The sequence below is a fragment of the Phodopus roborovskii genome, unplaced genomic scaffold (genome assembly GCF_943737965.1).
Source record: "Phodopus roborovskii unplaced genomic scaffold, PHOROB, whole genome shotgun sequence".
Lineage (NCBI taxonomy): Eukaryota > Metazoa > Chordata > Mammalia > Rodentia > Cricetidae > Phodopus > Phodopus roborovskii.
Genome location: NW_026126410.1, coordinates 16,774,765 through 16,795,278, shown reverse-complemented (window position 1 = coordinate 16,795,278; position 20,514 = coordinate 16,774,765). Strand labels below are relative to the sequence as shown.

Below are 20,514 nucleotides of genomic sequence, written 5' to 3'. Positions count from 1 at the left end.
CATGCTGTGTTCTGCAGAGGGACCCACTAGGAACATAAGCCTATCGAAGGAGGCTTTCTCAGGGAGAGGAGCCTCACGAGACTTCCTCAGTAGCATAAGGCTTTCTCAAAATAGTCCAGGAAGGCTTCAGGAAGAGAATGTGAATAGGCCCCACAAGGGCAAGTTTAGTACATTTGAGGAACTAACCCTCCACAAGTCTTAAGTGGTAAAGTATGTCAATATCCATTTGACTGTGTGCCTTGGTTACATTTGGGATGTGGAATATAGCCCCTCTTTCCTTCTGAAAATGTGTGCATTATATGAAATGGCTTATCTATTGTTTCTCAATAATCTGTGATCTATAATTACTGTTGAGATAATTGATGATCACAGAAAAAGTAAATTAATTGAAAAAGAACCAGTGACCTTCTATCTGCATGGGCAGGAAGCAGGTTTCCTTCTATTCACATCTCCGTTTACCGTCCTTGATAGATTTTCTTCACATAAAATCTCGACGATTTCTGCATTTACTCATAGGAACTTCTTGCTTTCTTTGCCACTATGAATGCTGGTTTTAACTTATTGCACGTCATCAGTCTTACTGACATAACACGACACTTTTAACTTTTTTTTAAATGTTTACTGCCTTTTGGGAGAGAACATAAAACCAAACTCTCCTTTGACATTTTGTTCTTCCCATCTTTGCCCCCTTGGAGATTTGCCTTTTTGAATTAAACAGAGAACTGAAACACCACCACTGAGTACTGGATCCCTCCAGTACAAATGCAGCTCTGTGAAGGCAGAATTCTAATAGTGTTCCCACTGCGCCCTCTAGTGGAAAGTAGGCTGGATATGTTTCTAGACAGATCTAACACAGAGGTGAGGGTCAGCTACTTTTTGCTTTGTTTTGTTGGGGGATGGTACTCAGAATTAAACCTGTCTCATGTGCATTGCCATGTACTCTGTCACTGAGCCATGTTCCAATCTTTTAGAGGATGATTAGGAGGGGGTATCTATCTATCTACCTATCTATCTATTTTGATTTTTCAAGACAGGGTTTCTCTGTGTAGCCCTGGCTGTCCTGGAACTTGCTCTGCAGGCCATGCTGGCCTTGAACTCAGAGATATTCATGCCTCTGCCTCCCTAGTTTTGGGATTAAAGGCATGTGCAGCTACAACCAGCTCTAACTTTACTTTTAAAGTTAAGCGTTTCAAACAGATTGTTTCTTAAAGTTTCTTCAAAGATATCCCAGTTTCTTGCTAGAACATATGAACTAGGAGAACCACTGATGATGACTGCACTAATATGAAATTATATGAGGTTAGTTGCACATCAACATAAAATGTTATTTTAAAGGTTTGTGACTTTCAAAAGCCATCGCCGCGAACATCAATGACGAGGCAAGTAGTGGCACATGCCTATACTCACAGCACTTAAGAGGCAGAGGCAAGAGGACTGCTGGGAGATCAAGAGACACCTGGCCTACAGAGCTTCAAAAACCCCAGAACAAAACTTTCACACACACACACACACACAAAAAAAAAGCAAACAAAAATCCACCGGTGATGATGCTTGAGATGTAGAAAACGAAAGTGTTTTCTAAATATGTTTCCCAGTGTTGACTGTTCTAAACTTCAAAGAGGGAAGCAACTGCCTTTACCAAGTTTATTACTGTGCTCATTTCAAATGGGGCATTTGGCCTACATTTCATCTTTAGGTTCTTCTTGAATCCATTTCCATCAGATCTTGCCAGTGACCTCCATTTCTGCATGCTCCTGTTAAAGTCTATTCCTCATCCTTCCTTTGACCCAGCTATTATTATTTTTTTCACAAAGCAACCATCAAATAATGAGTTTATTTGTACTCTAAAATAATTAAATATTAAGGCACCTTCCCATTGGGTGACCTCATGGGTCATGGCCAATATAGAACTTGGACAGGAAGTCCTTTGGCCTCAGTATTTGTATGTCCGCTGCTTGCACACGTGGATGGTTTCCCAGAGCTCCATCTTTCCCTTAATGACCAGGAGATCAACTACTCTGGGGTCTGTGACATGAGCTTCTTCATGAACATTTCTTGGACTTTATCCCGTCCCTGTTTCACAGTGATGTCCAGCTGGAATAAGTGCAGTGTTTGGCACCTCCTGATACCAAGCGCAGTAGAGCTTGTGCACCCTCCGCTTGGCCTCATTCAGGTCACCACTAAAAATGGGCTTCACTGATGTGCTGCTGGCTGTGGCAGCAGCTTGATGTAAGCCGCTGGCTGCCATCCTGACCCACCCAGCTTCTTTTATCTTTCAAATCACCAGGCTCCCCTGGCATTCCTCTGGGCCTCTCTCCCCTCTTTCCACTGTAGCTCTCCCTCCTGTGCCTGGCCTTTAACTATTAAAGAGCTGCTCTCTATCTTCACAATGGCCCAGGACACTGCCTAGTCCTAAGGTTTTAATGGCCACATAGCATGCCTTCTGTGAAAGACTTTAGTTTGCAGAGCAAGGATGTAGAAAAGGGGCAGGGGAGGTAAGAAGAATAGTTCTTGCAAGCAGAATATAGAAAATCACAAAGAATGGACATTGACATGGGTGGAAAGATCAGGAATTATGAGAATAAAAAAAGTTACTGTGGTGATGGGGCTAGTGGTTATATGCTAGGCTGATCTTGTTGAATAGGGCTAGTTACTGAATCATCAATCATTTGTGGAATAACTGAAGTTTCTCATAGGTCTTGGCCCACAACAAAGAAATAGGTCCCAACCCTGGAACAAATGATTCCAGATGAATGGTCCTTTCTGGGTCACTCCTGGCCAACGAACAGTCTGGGGACTTTCCAAGTCATTCTGTAGTTTTTCCTTTGAAGAAAAACAGGTCACACCTGGGTGACCTCTCAAACATGAGATCATACTTTGTAATCAATCACCTTGTGCCCCATGCATGTATGCTGATTTGTGGTTTTTCTCTATGAAAAGAGCCTAAACCCTTTGATTGCTGACACCCGAGTGTGCACACGTTCAATAAACACCTCTTGCTTGTTGCATCTCCTGGTTTTGGTGTTTGTGTCGCGGAGCTCTCCCATTGGCCCATCAGGACCCCAGAATTAGGGTCTTACACCTGTTCTGCAAATGTTCTGACCTGAGTCACCAAGTACTTGCTCTTGAGACTCCCACCACTTTGCCAACAGACAGAGCTCTTTGATAGACCCATGTCTTGGCCATCTCAATAAGCAAGCAGCAATCTTGATTTCTGTCACATGCTGTGGCTCCATTATCAACATCTGCCTTGATTCTAATCAGTTTGCACAAACTCTACTTATCTCAGCCAATGTCTGTTCCCACCAGGATCAATGCATGGCCTTCCTATCTTCTCTAACGTCGGCCTGTTCAGAACAACAAAACCAGAAACCTTCCCATCAACACAACAGTCAGAGTGATCTTTAGAAGATGAAACTTAGGACACTCACACTCATAAGCCCACTCAAATTCTCCATTCGCTTCTCACCACTTAGCCTACAGTGATAAGTGAGCAGACAGTGGGCAGACTACAGAGAGAGCACAGAGACTGAGGAAGGCAGGAATGGAGTGAGAGACAAACAAATAAAGATCAAAGACAGATTGAGTTTTACATAAAATTACCAGGCTCAAGGCAAAAAAGTCAGAAAGGAGTCTAGCCTTCCATGTTCTCTTGAGGTGAGTTAAAGTGATACTTTCTAACAAGCTATCAAACTGCTAATCCAATTTTTCAGGGTACTTTTATTATATGCTCCTAAGATTCATTTTCATTTAGTTCCTAGTGATCAAGAAATGTTTTAACCTAATTAGGCAGTGGGAAAGCAAGAACAAATATAAAAAATACTGGAATAGCAGGGTGTTGGTGATGCACACCTTTAATCCAGGCACTCGGGAGGTAGAGGCAGGCGGATCTCTGTGAGTTCCAGGCCAGCCTGGTCTACAGAGCTAGTTCCAGGACAGACTCCAAAACAATACAGAGAAACTCTCAAAAAACCAAATAATAATAATAATAGAATAAAAGATTGAATCAACACAGGTCACTCCCAAGGAAGGGGCAAGGCTCCAGATGGTCAGACAGTGAGGGCATGATCACCAGCCCCTTCTCTCCCCAGAACAGCAACCAAACCCTCAGCACTAAGTTCCCAGTACTGGGGCAACCCTTCATTGACCAGTTCACCTCCCTAGGGGTGTAGCCCAGCGTTGCTGCAACCGCCACTAGCAACTATACTCTGTGAGCCATAGGGACAATGAGAATGGAGAGACAGTTTTAATTTCAGAATAATGTATTGGCTTGCATATTTTTTAAAATTACTTCCAATCTAACTATGTCAAATACTCTAACTAGAGGTCTACTGTTGTCTAATGTGAGTAAAGTTGCTCACTCTAAAGCACTCCCTCCTACCTTACAGTTTAAGCACAGGGCAGTGAAAAGTGAAAGGCTTAGCCTATGTCTAAGATGCATAATATGAAAGTGATCGCTTCAACTCTCTATTCCATTATATAATTATAATTGTGCCCCATTCTGTAAGATTTCAGATACCCTTAAGATTTCTTTTGTTACTTTATTTTCTTCCATCACCTTAGGAAGAACCTGAGGACACTACCTTAACACAACACACAGTAAACAACTTCTGTGGGGTTTTGTTTTGCTCTGTTTTTAATGGAAGCATAATCATCTATGGTAAATGTTCTCACTTTCATTAAGACCTTTCAGAAAGACAGTTCACAACCCTACTTATAATATAATGTATAGTGATTGTGGCTTCTTTTATTCTAATTTATTCTAGTTTCCCTCTGTGATCTTTAAATATGAACAGATACACAGGTTTAGCTACAAGCCTCACGTTTTTGAAAGTGAGACTGTTGATCAAATAAGTCCACACAGAATCATGAGAAAAGCGGTCTCATTGGGTCATGTGGGTGAGGAGTTTCTTACCTCTCGTGGCTTGCTGGCAATGGCAACACTGCCATCTTTGTTGTATTTTATGGGTGATCCTCCTTCTTGTACCAGGGTCCCATACCCTGTGCTAGTGTAGAAGGCAGGTACTCCAGCTCCGCCAGCACGGATCCTCTCTGCAAGCGTACCCTACGAATAAGCAACCAGAATCCATGAGGTGTCTACAAAGCGCACTTGGGATGGTGAATACAGACACTGTTAGATATGGTTCCCTCTCGCCATCCTGCAAAGTGTACAGCAATGTACGTGCTCGGAAATCCCCAACCCGAGGCATCTGTTCAAAGACAATGACCATTCCATCCTCAATCCACAGTCAAACACAACTGTTCACTTGTCTAGTCATGCTTCCAGTTCCCACGCTCCACCCCCACCAGTCTCTTGACCTCATATGCTACCAATGTCTACTTTAATATTTTGAAATCAAATTTAAAAATTAATTATAGAAATGTAACTATTCATATATTTTTAAATGTTAAATGTTGTTTTACCATGCACTGCATGTAAATGTAAACTTATATTATCATATCATTAGTAACAATGGGTATGCCAGGCAGGGTGAAAAATATTTGATTTTAACACTACGGAGGCTGAGGCAAGAAGATTGCCATGAGTTTAAGGTAGGCAAGAGTTACATAAGAAGTCCGAGGCCAACCAGGGCTATGTAACGGTCCTCAAAAAAAGTTTAAATTTACTTTAAAATATTTCTTAAATCACTTCCATACAGATTTTGTTTAAGAAGATATCTAAGCAAGGAAAATTCAAGTGAATGCTAGCATATGAGTAAACTAGCTTTAAAAAGCTAGGAATGAAAGAGCAAGATGGCTCACCAGTGATATGTATTTGCTACATGTGGTGGTTTGAGTGAGAGTGGCTGCCATAGGCCATTCATATATTTGAATTCAGTAGGCAGAACTATTTGGGAAGGATCAGAAGGTGTGGACTTGGAGGAGGTGTATTATTGGGGTCAGGCTTTGAGGTTTCAAATGCCCAGCCATTCCCAGTGAGCTCTCTCTACCTTCTTTTGAGGATAAGCTCTCAGATACTGCTCTGCCACTATATCTTCCTGTCTGCCTACCGCCATTCTTCACGCCATGATGGCCATGGACTCTGACCCTCTGCAAGCATGCAACCCAAATTAAACACTCTCTTTCTATAAGTTGCTTTGATCCTAGCATTTTGTCACAGCAATAGAAAGTAACTAAGACACCACAGGAGCCTAATAACCTGAGTTCAAATCCACAGTGCAAGGAGAGAAACAACTCTTGAAAGTGTCCTTTGACCGACCACATTGGTGCATATGACATGTACATGTCTGTACACACAACAACAACAATAATAATAATAATAACAATAAACTTAAATATATACTTACAATTTTGTAAAAAGCTAGTATTTTTACAACTTCAAATTTTATTTCACCATAGGAACAAGTATTGGTAAAAGCTATGTGTGCCTTTCTTCTTTCTCTCCTTCACTCTCATTCTGAAACCACTTCTGGGACACTACTACACCATGCTTACTAGGCAAGAAATTGGGCAATCAGAAGTCAGAATCAACATAGTTATCGACGGCACTATTTACACTATCCCAACCTAAGAACTCTGCACTAACTGGGGTCTCTGAATGCTTAACAAAGGGACTAACAGTCAGGATGAGCTATCTGAGTACATGGAACACTTTGAAGAAAAGGGAACTTCATGAGCTACATAAGTTGAAGTCCTCAGCTAACTGGTCTCTGTTCCACCAAACAGACAAGTGGCCCTATTTGCACTATATTTTAAGACAATAACATTCAAAAATTAAATATTTAAAACAGTCATAACAACACTCCTCATTTTAAAATATTTTTTGTTTACCCTTCTTCAAACACTCTCTCCATCTCTCTGCCCTCTGGCCCAAAGCCTGAACTGAGAATATATATGAAGACAAGACCCCTTCAGATGTCAACTTCCCTACCCAGAAGGAGTGCCAACCCCTTCACTTCAGCAGTGATGTCATCCTATCCCAGCTCTGATGCTGCAAAGGAAGATAGGAGAGGAAGGTACACCACTTGGTTGAGAAAGGAAACACTAACTTCTTCTAATTTAAAGAAAACCAATTTAGTAAGTGTTAGGAAGTTCCTCTCCCATGTATGTGGCCTCTGACAAAATAGAGATAATACATGAGTAAAAGTTCATCTTCAGTAACTACACAACCTAGATGATGTGGCACCTTAGTTAAGGTTGTTATATCCCCAACTACAGGGGATGGTCTGGACTGTGTGTCCCTTAAATATTGAAGTTGAAACACTAACCTTTTATGTGATAGGGGTACAAGGGGATATTTAAGATGGAAATAACCTGTAAAAAATAGGCCCTGCTATAGTAGGATCATTGCCATTATATGAAAAAGACACCAGAGAGCTCACTTTGCTCATCTCTATGCTGCAAGAGGACAAAGCAAGACATCAGCCATCAGAAGCCAGGAAAAGACTCACTAGGAACTGGACTGGCTCGCTGATATTGGACTTTCCATCTGTTTTAACTGTGAGAAACAAATTGCTATAGTTTGAGCTACCCAGCCTATGGAGGGATTTTAGTTTGTTGTTTTTGTTTTTGTTTTTTATAGAAACCTAAGGAGACCTGAAATGCATATATCTGTTCATTCACAAAACTTTAAATGAAAGCTGAGTCATGTTGAACACACTGCAGCTCTTTAACAGGAATGACAGTGCTGTAGGTAACCAGGTGTGACAGTCCTCTATGCAGGCCTGATCATTTCCTTTTGCAAAATTTGGCAACATTCCACCTTATCAACTTGACAAAATTCTAAAGTAACATTACCCTGAGGCAGAATGGAATGGTGAGCTCAGTTACAGAGCAAAGGCAGAGTGTCGAAGAGGAACACCGACACACTGGGCATGTAGAGCCTTGCTTTCCCCAAAGGGCTTCAAAGGTTGCCTTCAATAGATTAGGAGACATGGAAAACAAGTGCAGACTTGATGCATGAATTGCACAAATGGCTGGCTCTGTCACATTATCAGTCCCCGAAAGCCTGGGTTCTGAGCCCAGTGTTGGCTCTGTGAGCAGTGTCACCCTCCAACAGGCTTCACTCTGTGACATGAGTCAGCAAGATTTGACCATTCAGATATTTCCGACACTGCGATTCATAAAAAGTGACTTTTAGGACAATCTCATACATTTTAGCAAGTCCTTTTGTTTGCTTCTGGCACAATGTACACTTAAGTGACGTATTAAAATGCTATCCAGTAGTGTGAATGTTTTCTACTTAGAAAAACCCTAACCTTCCATAGTCACAGAAAACATTAGTCCTCTAGAGTCAACAGGAGCAATCCAAACACAAAGTCCCTTGGTTTGAAAAAATCTCTCTGTCTGGAACAACAATAACATTTAAGAAGACCAGAAGGAACTTTTCTATAAGGTGGTAAATGTGAAACAAAGGCAGAGGCATTTCCTCACCTGAGGTGTCAGCTCCACTTCTAATTCACCAGACAAGAACTGTCGCTCAAATTCTGCATTTTCTCCCACGTATGACGAGACCATGCGTTTTATTTGTTTAGATCGAAGTAAAAGGCCCAGGCCAAAGTTGTCAACCCTAAATAGAAAGGAAGTTGGGAATCATGAGACCATATACAGAACGATGTTAGCACACATTTTTGTTGTTGTTGTTGTTGCTTGTTTAATAACTTGGAGGAAAAGAAATCTTTTCTTCTAAAGAATTCTTTGGAGGCAGGTGCTTTTGTATGAGTTCGAGGCCAGCCTGGTCTACAGAGTGAGTTCCAGGACAGCCATGCCTACGCAGAGAAACCCTGTCTTGAAAAATCAAAAAAAGAAAAAAAAAAAAAAAAAAAAAAAAAAAGCTATCCACATTTTCCTTCTACCTGTCACCACTCCAAGAACTTACAAGGTGGCTTGTCTTTTCTCATTTTACAGGTAGGGAAAGTAAAGCTTAAAAGGCTGACATGAATCACAGAGACAGGCAGAGTTCTGGGTTCGCAGCCAGCCTGGTCGACACAGTGAGTTCCAGGACAGCCGGGGCTACACATTGAGATCTATCTCAAATTCCCCAAGATCTCAGAGAGTACGGGACAAAGCTAATAAAGTTCCAGCCCATGTTCATCCTATAGTTCTAGTCAAAATTGCTATTCTTTTTACTACTGCAAAGTGATTTTGGGATAGATGCTAAGCAAAGATGAACTGGTTCATGACCTACACCTTGAAGAATCCCAAAAACCCTAGTGCAGAGGGTCCCTGTGTTCAAATAGAAAGGACGATTCCTGTACTGTAATAAGACAAAGATGAGCACACTCACTGAAATAGGAACCCAAGCTGGGCTGTGCTGGTGCCTTTAATCCCAGCGCTTGGAGGTGGAGGCAGACTGATCTCTGTAAGTTTGAGACCAAGCTGGTCTACAAAGTGAGTTTCAAGACAGCCAGGGCTACACAGAGAAACTCTATCTTAAAAATAAAAAATAGGAAACCAAACCAAATTACACATAAGTCTAGAAACATTTTTCCTGTTTCATAGACATTTTACTTAACAGTATTTTTTTTTGTTGTTTTTGTTTTTGTTTGGTTTTTCAAGACAGGGTTTCTCTGTGGCTTTGGAGCCTGTCCTGGAACTCGCTTTTGTAGACCAGGCTGGTCTCAAACTCATAGAGATCTGCCTGCCTCTGCCGAGTGCTGGGATTAAAGGTGTGCGCCACCACCACCCTGCATAGTGTTTTTCTTTTTATATAATCATTCCTTTGTGATTATTGTGTATAATCTTCACCTCTAAAAATATTTTATATTTGAAAGTAGTTTTATAAGCCAGGTGGTGGTGGTGCAGGTCTTTAATCCCAGCACTGGGAGGCAGAGGCAGGCAAATCTCTGAGGGTTCAAGGCCATCCTCGTTTATAGCGCTAGTTCCAGGACAGCCAGGGCTATACACAGAAACCCTGTCTTGAAAAATAGCAACAACAAAACAACAAAAAAAATAGTTTTATAAAGCCCAGCCTGTATCTCATCACTTGGGAAGCTGGGGCAGGAGGATCCTGAGTTCCAGGCCAACTTAGATTATATAGTGAGACTGTCTCAGACAGATAAACCAACCTTCAAACAAAGTTTGTTGTTCCTCTCTACTTGGTTAAATAACTTCCAAAATTTTTGAGCAGCGAAAGATAGAGGAAGGAAAAGGGACAAGCTTTCATTCAGTAGTTAATCTATGAACTATGCTTTAAAAGGAAGATGCATTTTTTTTCTTTGAAAATATGATCAAAATAAAGAAATGTGTACACTTGGAGGTTTTATATAGAAAAACTCAATAGTACTTGTATCATATCTACAAATAAACTGAGTCCTCATTTTAAATAGAGGAATTATTAAACTCTGTGTGTGTGTGTGTGTGTGTGTACAAATATAGGATTCATTTTATTTAAGGGGATTAAGAACATTCAGATATGGCTGGGTGGTGGTGGCACTCAGAAGGCAGAGGCAGGCGGATCTCTGTGAGTTCAAGACCAGCCTGGTCTACAAGAGCTAGTTCCAGAACAGCCTCCAAAGATACAAAGAAAACTTATCTCAAAAAAAAAAAAAATAAGGAAAAACTTTGCCAGTTGGCAAGGACATGAAACACCAGAATTCTCGTGTGTACTAAGATGAACATATACTAATCACTTTCGGGAGTGATAAAATACAAAAAGCTGTTAGCATAATCTATTAACATTGAAAAAATATCCAGGTGCTAGGTCAGCAATTCCCCTCGGTCTTCACCAAATAAGAATTCATATTTTATGTTCACATAAAGACATATATAATGTACTCATCAATAGTACATCAAAGGAAAAAAAAAAAAGAAAAAGAGTGCCTCTTGAATACCCATCCACAGAATAGGTAAGTTATATTCAGGCAACAAGATACAGCAATGAGATTTCTAGGGCTCTCTGTCTCTGTCTCTCTGTCTCTGTCTCTCTTTTTTTGTTTTTTTGTTTGTGTGTTTGTTTGTTTTGTTTTTTCAAGACAGAGTTTGTCTGTATTGCTTTGTTGCTTTGGAGCCTGTCCTGGAACTAGCTCTGTAGTTCAAGGCTGGTCTTGAACTCACAGAGATCAGCCTTCCTCACAGCAGTGAGACTGCATGATGGATAATTGAATGCTGAGTGAATGAAGCCACACACAGAAGTATACACGTTGGATTTCTCCTTTTACAAGAGTTTTAGACTTTGACTGGACTGATGTATGAGGTCCAACGTGTTCAAAACGTAGATGGGGCAGGGAGATAAGAGTAGTAACTGTCGGAGCTTCCTGGAGATCTGGTCCTGGCCCATGTCTTTGCAAGGGTGTTGGCAACATGGCTGTGCCATTTGTAAAATCCTATCTGTACATCTGTGTATGGTCAGTTTTCTACATCACTCTAGCATTATGCATCAACAGTTTTTTAAATGATAAAACTTCAGTACAAAAGTCCCTGAAATCCTCTTAGACACAGGAGCCTGTGTTTCCTCCCACTTTCATGTTCTAATGGCTCCTCCCACAGGCAGCATGTGTTGTCTACAAAAATGCATTCATCCAGCAACCCCATACTGAATGTTTTCTCTACCCTAGAGATGGGATATCAGCTTCTAGGGCTATGGCCATGAGAAGGCCTGGCCCTGTGTAGTTCTGAGAGTTCAGAGGAAATAAACAGTAAGTCTGTATTTAACACAGTGGAAGGAATGTGTTAAGTGGTGTCTGTATAATATGTGATGAGTATGAAGACGATCAGGGACCTGGCTGTTGACAGAGAAAGAGGGAAGAGAGGCCAGATGAGGGGAAAAGGTCAAACAGAAGGTGAAAAATAAATGAGAACAGAAGGAAAACCGAGTTTGAGAACACAGTAAGAGACAGAGATCCTGAGGCATCTTCCTCGGAGCTCAGCATGAATGGGCTGTGTGCTGGAGGCAGAAGTGGGAGGAGGCCCTAATTGTGATCTGCCTTGAAGGACTTCATCCTGAAGGACAGAAGATGCTTGGCTGAAAGGTGACAGGCTATACAATGAAGTCAGGAAGGGATGTCAGTTAAAAAGCTTGACATGATCCAAACAATGGTGAGTATCTGAAGTAAAGTGGAGGCTACAGGGATGGAGAGGAGGCCGTAAATTAAGAGGCACTGGGGAGATGGTTCGTCCATAAGACATGTTGCCGTGGTATAGACACAGACTGCCTGCAGAATTTTAGCCTTGACTATGGAGCCTAACAGAGAAGTGAGCTGGGGGAAATAAATCTAAACCACTAGAGACAAGCCACATGGTTTGACAAGCAAAGGTGTTAAGCATGGCAGCCTGTGTGACAAACCACTAGTTTCTTTCAGCCACCACCTGCCTCCACGGTTACTAAGCTTACCAGTGCCCATCCCAGTTCACATGGCTCCTCCCTAACTCAAAGCCTTTTATAGCCCCTTCCCACAGCATCCTGCATGCAATATCCCTCAAGGTGTGTAGATAACAAGGTACTGTTAATCATTTACTGATCTTTGCTTCCTACCCACCAGAGGCATACAAATACCTATATCGTTTACATTTATTCTCTGTTGTGGTTTCAAGGAAAATGGCTCCCAAAAGGAGTGGCACTACTGGAGGTATGGTCTTGTCAAAGTAGGTGTGGCCTTGTTGGAGGAAGTGTGTGTCACTGTGGGGGGCAGGCTTTGAGGTCTCTTTTGTTCAAGCTTCACTCAGTGTAACACTCAGTCTACTTCCTGTTGCCTGCAAGATGTAGCACTGTCAACTCTAGCACTATGTCTGCCTGTATGCCTGCATGTCCCACCTTGATGATAATCTAGAAGCTGTCACCTCAATTAAATGTTTTCCTTTATAAGAATTGCTATGGCCATGGTATCTCTTCGGAGCAATAGAAATCCTAACTAAGTATCATTTTTCAAAAGAACATTAAAGGCTAAGTAACATGTACTTTTTCCGACTGGTCAGTTTCCATTAATAGGATCCAAAAAATCTGTGAATAAGATCACACACAAGATCTTTTTTGCTCAGCTTAGGACACAGAGGGAAGTTTGCAAGTCTGTGGTTTCTCATCTATCCAATCTTTAACTAAGTATGAATCACAGTAAGTGAACCACTGCCCAGATGGTATCCTGCTTTGAAAACTACTTTAAAGTTAAAGCAGTTAATAATATACTTGTCCACTAGAGGTCTCCAGATTACTAAAGATGCTGGTTTTTTTTTTTTTTTTTTTTTTTTTTTTTTTTTTTTTTTTTTTTTTTTTTGGTTTGGTTTTTCAAGACAGGGTTTCTCTATATTGCTTTGGACCCTGTCCTGTCCTGTCCTGTCCTGTACTGTACTGTCCTGTCCTGTCCTGGAACTAGCTCTGTAGACCAAGCTGCCTGGAACTCACAGAGATCTGCCTGCCTCTACCTCCCGAGTGCTTGGATTAAAGGAGCATGCCACCAGCTCCTGGCAAGATGCTGTCTTTCTAATGAGAAATACTTCCTAGTCTTTTTCCCCCTCCTGTTTTCTTTCTCCTTCCTCTTCCTCCTTTTTCCCCACACTCTTCCTCATCTGTTTGTTTCTAATGTGCCCCTAAGGCCCAGGCCCCACTTCAGGTTAGCAATTGTCCCCCAAACTTAGCTTCTCTTTCAGCTGTCCCAACAGCTCCCCTCCTTAGAGATGGTCAGGACAAAACTAGGGAAGTGGTCTTTCACTCTCCCCACCAAGCCTATCAGGCCATCCTGACTCCCTAACTGTTTAAGAGTCAAACCATCCCTCACCAGAGGACCCTCATCAGCCTCTGCTTCTGTCCCTACAATGCACCCTGAACACAGCAGCCAAATAACATCTTATAAAACATAGAAGTGAATAGCCTCCCATCCCCACCCCTCCACTATGCTCAAAGCCTTTGACAGGCATTATTTATTCAGAACAAAGCAAAGAGCTCTAGAGCAGCCTGCAAAGCCCACTATTTGCATGCCTTTTATGTCTCTTGCCTCCTTCCTTCTTTGCTCACATGTCTACCTCCACATTACCCTCTTGGCTCCCCTAGCCATGCCAGGAATGTCTCCCTAAAGGCCTTTGCACTGGCTTTCAGCTGTCTCTGAAACTCCTCTCTGCATGACTCCTCCCTCAGCCCACTTCCTTCATGTGGGCTCAGATGCCACCCTGACCACTGCACTGATGACTGACAGCTGCTCTCCTCAGAGGGTCCCAATCCTCTTGCTTGCTCTTTTTCTTTTTCCCAGGTTACAAAACATTCAATTATGTTAGAAAACGTGCCTGTTTTTATGCTGATCACTTATTATCTGTCTTTCCCAAACAGAACAGAACGTCTGTAACAAGGGTTCTTATCCTGTTGTTATTTTTGGTGGTGGTGGTGTGGTGGTGGTGTTGATGTTGATGTTGGTGGTGGTGGTGGTGGTGATAGTGTTGGTGGTTTTTGGTTTTTGTTTTTTTCTTTCATTTCTGCATCCCACGCACCAGTCAGCTATATGGTGCATAAAGAGGCTGCAGAAATACTTGGGGAGCACATGTTGAATTTCCTTCTGCCTTCCTTTTGCCCCTCCCAGCCAGAGCTTCTCTAACAGGAAAGAAGTATTCTAGGTTCATTCTATTGCTGTGATTAAAGTGAAAAGTGTTCACTTAGCTTGTAATTCCAGGTTATGGTCCATTACCACAGCAAAGACCAAACAGGAAATTGAAGCCTCATATCCACATATCCACAGCCAAGAACCGGAATAAATGCACGGATCCTTGCTCAACCTCAGCTAGCGTTCTTCTCTCCTCTTATATGCTTTACGACCCCCTGCCTATGAAATGGCACCACTATCATGGGCCGTGTTTTTACCCAATCAAAACAATCCCTCAATGACCATAGGCCAAACTGATATAGGTAATTCCCCATTAAGAGTCTCTCCCTAGGCTGAGCAGTGGTGGCACATGCCTTTAATCTCAACACTCAGAGTCAAAGTCAGGCAGATCTCTGAGTTTGAGAACAGCCTGAATTCCAGGACAGCCAAAACTATAAAGAGATTCCTTGTCTGGAGGAAGAAAGGATGCGGGGAAGGGGATGATTTTCTCCCCTTGAAATTCTAGGTGGTGATGAATTGACAGTTGGCAGTCAATGTTGACCAGCACAATCACTCATTAGTTCCTACTTGTCCACTGTTAGCTTCCAGTCTGTTTGGTATGTATCCTGTGCCTGGAACTAGGAGCTCTCTTGCCACTGCCTTCTGCTTGGGCTGAGCCAACGGGGATACATTATCAGGGGTGTGGTCCAGAGAACAGTGATGCCAGCTGTAGTCCTAGGGCTCTCTTCCCTTCTATATACAAAACTTCTAAATACTGGTTCTCTCAAGGGCTCCCATGTGAGGGCTGATGGCAACAGTGTCTCTCTGCTTTTCCACCAGGGTTATTTAAAGGTCATGTTGTTTTCCTTCAGCTATAATCGGTCCTTTTGATGGAGTCCCTTTGGTAAAGTCCTCAATTACCAGTGATAATATCCAGAGCTATGACTAATAAAATCATAAAACAACCCATGAAGGTGGCTACAGGCCATATGTTTCCTGTAGTTTTAAATATCTGAAGTACATGCCAAGCCTACAGAGTCCATTCCAAAAACCAGGACATAGTTGATCATTCATTGACTTGGAAATTTTTCTGACCACTCTTTCATACCTCTTTGTTTAATTTTGCAACACATTACACATTTTAACCTGGCCCTATTTAAAGATGATCTTCTGTATTTGTTGATCTTGGCTCTGGGGCTATGTATTTGGCCTTTGTTTTAGACTAGTCATCTCCTGGCATAGCAACCAGGCAATGCCTAAGATTCTGGAAAACTGGGCCAGGTAGAGTTAGTGCTAGATAGCTTACCATGAGAGTGTGTCTTTCTTTCATAATTCACAGAGTCATTAAATAAGTGTATCTAATATAATAGTTTCATCACCTGATTTATTTAAAAAAAATTAGTAAACTACATCCCTAACATCTAAGAGCTCAGGATACAAAGATTGAAGATGTGTGCCCGTTGGCAAATGAGGAACACACCATTTCTAACAGTATGAAAGAGCCTCTGTGCACCTTGATACTGCGGAAGGTGATGCCAATGCAAGCTCCAACAGGTGGCACTGCTTGACTTCAGGACACAATATTGTCAAGAATACCTGAAGAAAAAACACTCTGGATTTTATAAGATTTCAGACGTTTCAGTGGTTAAAGGAACTCTAAAGCCAAAAATCTATAGAGAATGTTAATGTAAACCAAAATGGACATTGCAGGAAAGATATCCTTTCTCCCCTCTCCCCTTTTTCCAGTCACTTACCCCCAATAAAAAACCCCTCTACCCAAGCTTTGTCAAATGGCATCTTTCACTCTCGTACCACTTTTTAAAATTATTAATACCCACTTCTTGCTCATTACTGCAAGGGGTGAATGGGGTGAGAACAAGGGAAAGCTTGTGGGCTGACTAATCCTGCAACTACTCAATCCCAGAACCAGGGTTATGAGTTGACCCACCCCAACATCCACCCCATCTATGATCTTCTGGAGCTCATGAAGGAGCCGGTCCTACAGATCTAAAGCTATAAGGTCTCCATGACACAGGGCAACAAGAAGATATTCAAGAGGAGTTACAGTGAGGGTGAAGCATTTATAGTGTAACAGAAACCAGAGGCCTAGAACCAGACTAATGACTCTGTAATGAACACTTGAAGTAAAGGCATATGGATAAAAGGATTTACTGTGTGACTCACTGTGTTACACTACATATTCCATGGTATGATTTTTTTTCCTTTTTTTTTTCTTTTCTCTTTTTTCTCTTAAACTTTAATTTATTGGGAGGGAGCATTGCAAGGGCAGATATGAAGGGACTGGGAAATGAATGGGAACAAGATGCATGGTATGATGACACAAAGAATAAACAAAAAAGTTTTAAAATAAACAAAAAGGAAACAACAACAAAAAACCCTCTTAAATATCTAATTTCTAAAATATCACTTATTGGCAATAATTATTTTAAAAATTGGGGAAACAATTTCTTCACTTTCATTTAGGAACATTTTTTAATGTCAATCATACAATTTATAATTACTCTGATAATATCAAAAGTGCAAAAGTAGAAGAAAATTATATTATTTGTATATAAGGTTCAGTCATCCCATGGCACAAATAAAACCTTTCATAAACTAAGCACATACATGTAAGTGTGCATCTCAGGACATCATTAGGCCTTCCTAAACAAAACCCCCCAGAATGTTCACAGTCAAGACAACATGGCCAGTATTGGCTCGGGGGGGGGGGGGAGAGGAGGGGTGTCACCATAGCTGTGGCTGTAGAAATAAAAAGAATAGGGCATAGCAGAGTCCACTAGCTTTTAACTCTGGGTTGGAAGACACTAGCACACAATTAAGATTTTTATTTTGAGTGAGGGACGATTCACTGCACCCTCAATATTATCCTGTATCTGACTAATATGATGTTGAAGAAATCAGAAGTATACATTATTAAGTATTCTCTAACAGTACAGACCTTCCACAACATATAAGCAGGGAGTCATCTCATTCTTTTATATATATATAACCCAAATACTTTTGTCAGGAAGAAAGTAGCATGCACATCATAACACATCCATTTTTCTATTGGCTCTGTAGTTAAATGGTTGACATAGTTTATTGTGAAACTTTTGGTTCACACTGGTTTACAACTCAAAGCTCTCCAAAAATCAATGAATTCTCAGCTTTTTCAACATTTCAATCAACACTATTAAATAAATAAATGTAATCGTAAAGCAGCAATTATCTCATCAAGGCTAACTGCTAGTATCTCATACAAAAGTGTCATATAGCAATTTCCTCTGAACTGAAATACTCCATGCTAGAAGGGACCTCATTAAAACACGGGAAGTTTTAAAAAGAAACTGTTGAGATTCAAGAAATAAACAACAACAACAAAAAAGAACGAAAGAAAGAAAGAAAACTCACATGTCTCAAGGGAAGTTTTAAAAGAAACTGTTGAGATTAAGGGGAAAAAAAAAAAATCACATGTCTCAAGGAGTACCTGAAACTTAACAGATTCACAAAGGCCCTTCCACCCCGAGGTTATATAAGTAGTTAGGACTACTGAGAAGGCTCTCCAACCTGTCAGGATCCCTGCAAGTCATGAAGAGAGCTCCAGGACTCCAACTTTGATGAGTCATCCTCCATACTTGAGTGGGCTTTTGTTGATACCACTACCTTTGAATGGTCTATGCTCTGGCTAGTAACCCCTAACCATATTCCTGTGAGTAATTCCAATAAACTCACTGGCTCATCAAGCTACATGTATTTCACCTCCCTGTGAAAAGTGTCACACAACACAAGATCCGATTTTTGAGAGAATTCGGCAGATACTTCATAAAATGAGCCGTTGCCATCATTCACTTCCAATAGAATCCTCAGTGTTTATTCTCAAAGCCTTTATAGTAATATGCCAACTTGCCAATTCAAAACATCTTAAAATAGTTAAAATCTTTCATTCCTTTGTCAAAAGGATGCCAATGACTTAACTGTTTTGCATGCAAATAGTTTTTTCTGACATCACTAAATGTACCAACATGTGCATGCCTTTTTAAAACAATGGCTTATTATGACCATTTTAATTTACAACCCTACTGTTAAACTGATAGCATGTCCTTCACATCCCATCAAGAACAGCAACAGTTTTATGGCCAATGTATCTCTTTATATAGCATGTGTTGTTATAAAGTAGAGAAAGAACTTGAAACATTTCAAACTGATGTCTGCTGTGCTTTATACATAATGGCCTTTAATAAAAAAAGCATGAGGGGCCATTTTTAAGTTTTTTTATTCTGACATTTTTACACTTATTTTACATATATTTTACTTTTTTAAAAAATGAAAGCATATCAGATAAAGATATAAGCCATTTAGATATTTATTTAAGGTAAAGCAAATCTTCTTTACTTATGATTATGAAACATGGCATCAAAATATGCAAATAAGTGTAACTTTGTTGGGCCTGATGACACAGGCCTGCAACTCCACCTATTTCAGAGGCTAAGCCGGGAAACTCATTAATTCAAGATCTCCCTGGGCTACAAAGAAAGCCCAGGGCTAGGCTGTGATTCAGTATCTTGCATCAAAATCAAAAGTAAAAAAGAAGGTTGGTGACAGAAGTAGAGCACTTGCCTAACAAGCCCAAAGACCTAAGTTCAAGCATAGTGCTACAAGTTAAGGAACAGAAACAAAAACCTTTCCTTCCATTCTTGTGCTTACTCTTCACTTTTCTGTTTTGTGAGAGGGAAGTTTCACTGCTTGGTATATAGATCATGCTGGTATTGAATTTATTATTCTCCCCAGTCTACCTAGTCATGGGATTACAATCATGTGCCACCATTGCCAGCTAGCCACTATCTTTTGAGGACTGAATATATTTCTTATTCTTGGAGGCAAAACTTAATTTCATTGATAGATTTTTTTTATATTTTTTGATAATTTCATAGATAGATAGATAGATAGACAGACAGTCAGACAGACAGACAGAGACAGATAGATAGATCCTACTGAGTCCAACTGGGTATACATGTGTCTAGAGCTGACTACTTGAAACTGTAAAATATATCAGTGGTCTCATCCCTGATCACTGATAAACTTTTCAAGTGACATTTTTAAACTGGCACGTCTTTCGAGCTAATCATTTCAGAAATCCACTCACCCAGCATTGTTGCTGACCGCAGTTAGATCTTTCACTCCAGTCTTCAATAAAGCTCCTATAAGATTTTCTGGAATTCCGCATAGTCCGAAACCTACAAAACCCAAAAGGGAAACAATCTGTGCAGAGGTAATGTTATTTCCAGATATGCATGTTATTATTCTCAATAGAAAAGAAAAGGCACAAAGCATTTTGTTAAACGTAATAAGCAAAACACACAACTATACCTTACCAACTCATTAAACAGCCATCAGTCATATTACTGGATCTCAGTGTTTCAAACCATTATTTATACCAGACACCACTGTCAAGACTTTGAGTAAGTTAAGGCTAAGTATAATCAGCTGTATATGACATGTGAACTATTGCCCTTCTTCATAATATAAACCATATCCAGCTGTAATCTAAACATGCACTTTTATACATCTGAATTAGTATATTTTACAGAAATAGAACACTAAGCTAATAACTTTCATTTCTAACATCTTTAAAATTCTTCCAGGAGTGCAGGATTTAAGATAGACACTTAATAACTTTCCAATTTGAATGAATGAAAAAATAACAGCCTAAACTAAGTCCAGATTCCATATATAAGAATCGGGAAGTTAAATGTAATTAAATCTGAGGCAGTTAGATTACTAAAGACATTCCAAAGAGGTAGCAGAAACAGAGAAAAAGAATATGGGGGGGGGGCTAACAACAGAGAGACCCTGTGCTCTTCAGCTCAAGAAAATAGGAGCAATACAGAGTGGATAGAGCAGTGATTCTCAACCTTCGCAATGCTGTGACCCTTCATATAGCTCCTCATGTTGTGGTGGCCCCCAACTGTAAAATTATTTCATTGCTACTTCATAATGTTGCTACTGCTATGAATCATGTCAATATCTATGTTTTCCAATGCTCTTAGCTGAC

The 20,514-nt window shown here is 40.6% G+C and overlaps 1 protein-coding gene and 1 pseudogene across 1 annotated transcript in view; both read right to left on the bottom strand.

Moving 5' to 3' along the window:
* Positions 1 to 20,514, bottom strand: part of Oxct1 (3-oxoacid CoA-transferase 1) — a 125,140-nt gene that overhangs the window by 96,037 nt on the left and 8,589 nt on the right. The window contains exons 3-5 of the mRNA XM_051182489.1: positions 19,606 to 19,696; positions 8,395 to 8,530; positions 4,916 to 5,065 (exon numbers count right to left, since the gene is read on the bottom strand). Of these exons, the coding sequence (XP_051038446.1) occupies positions 4,916 to 5,065; positions 8,395 to 8,530; positions 19,606 to 19,696 (377 nt within the window). The remainder of the gene's footprint in view (positions 1 to 4,915; positions 5,066 to 8,394; positions 8,531 to 19,605; positions 19,697 to 20,514) is intronic.
* On the bottom strand, positions 1,816 to 2,248 carry LOC127220604 (NADH dehydrogenase [ubiquinone] 1 alpha subcomplex subunit 6-like; annotated as a pseudogene).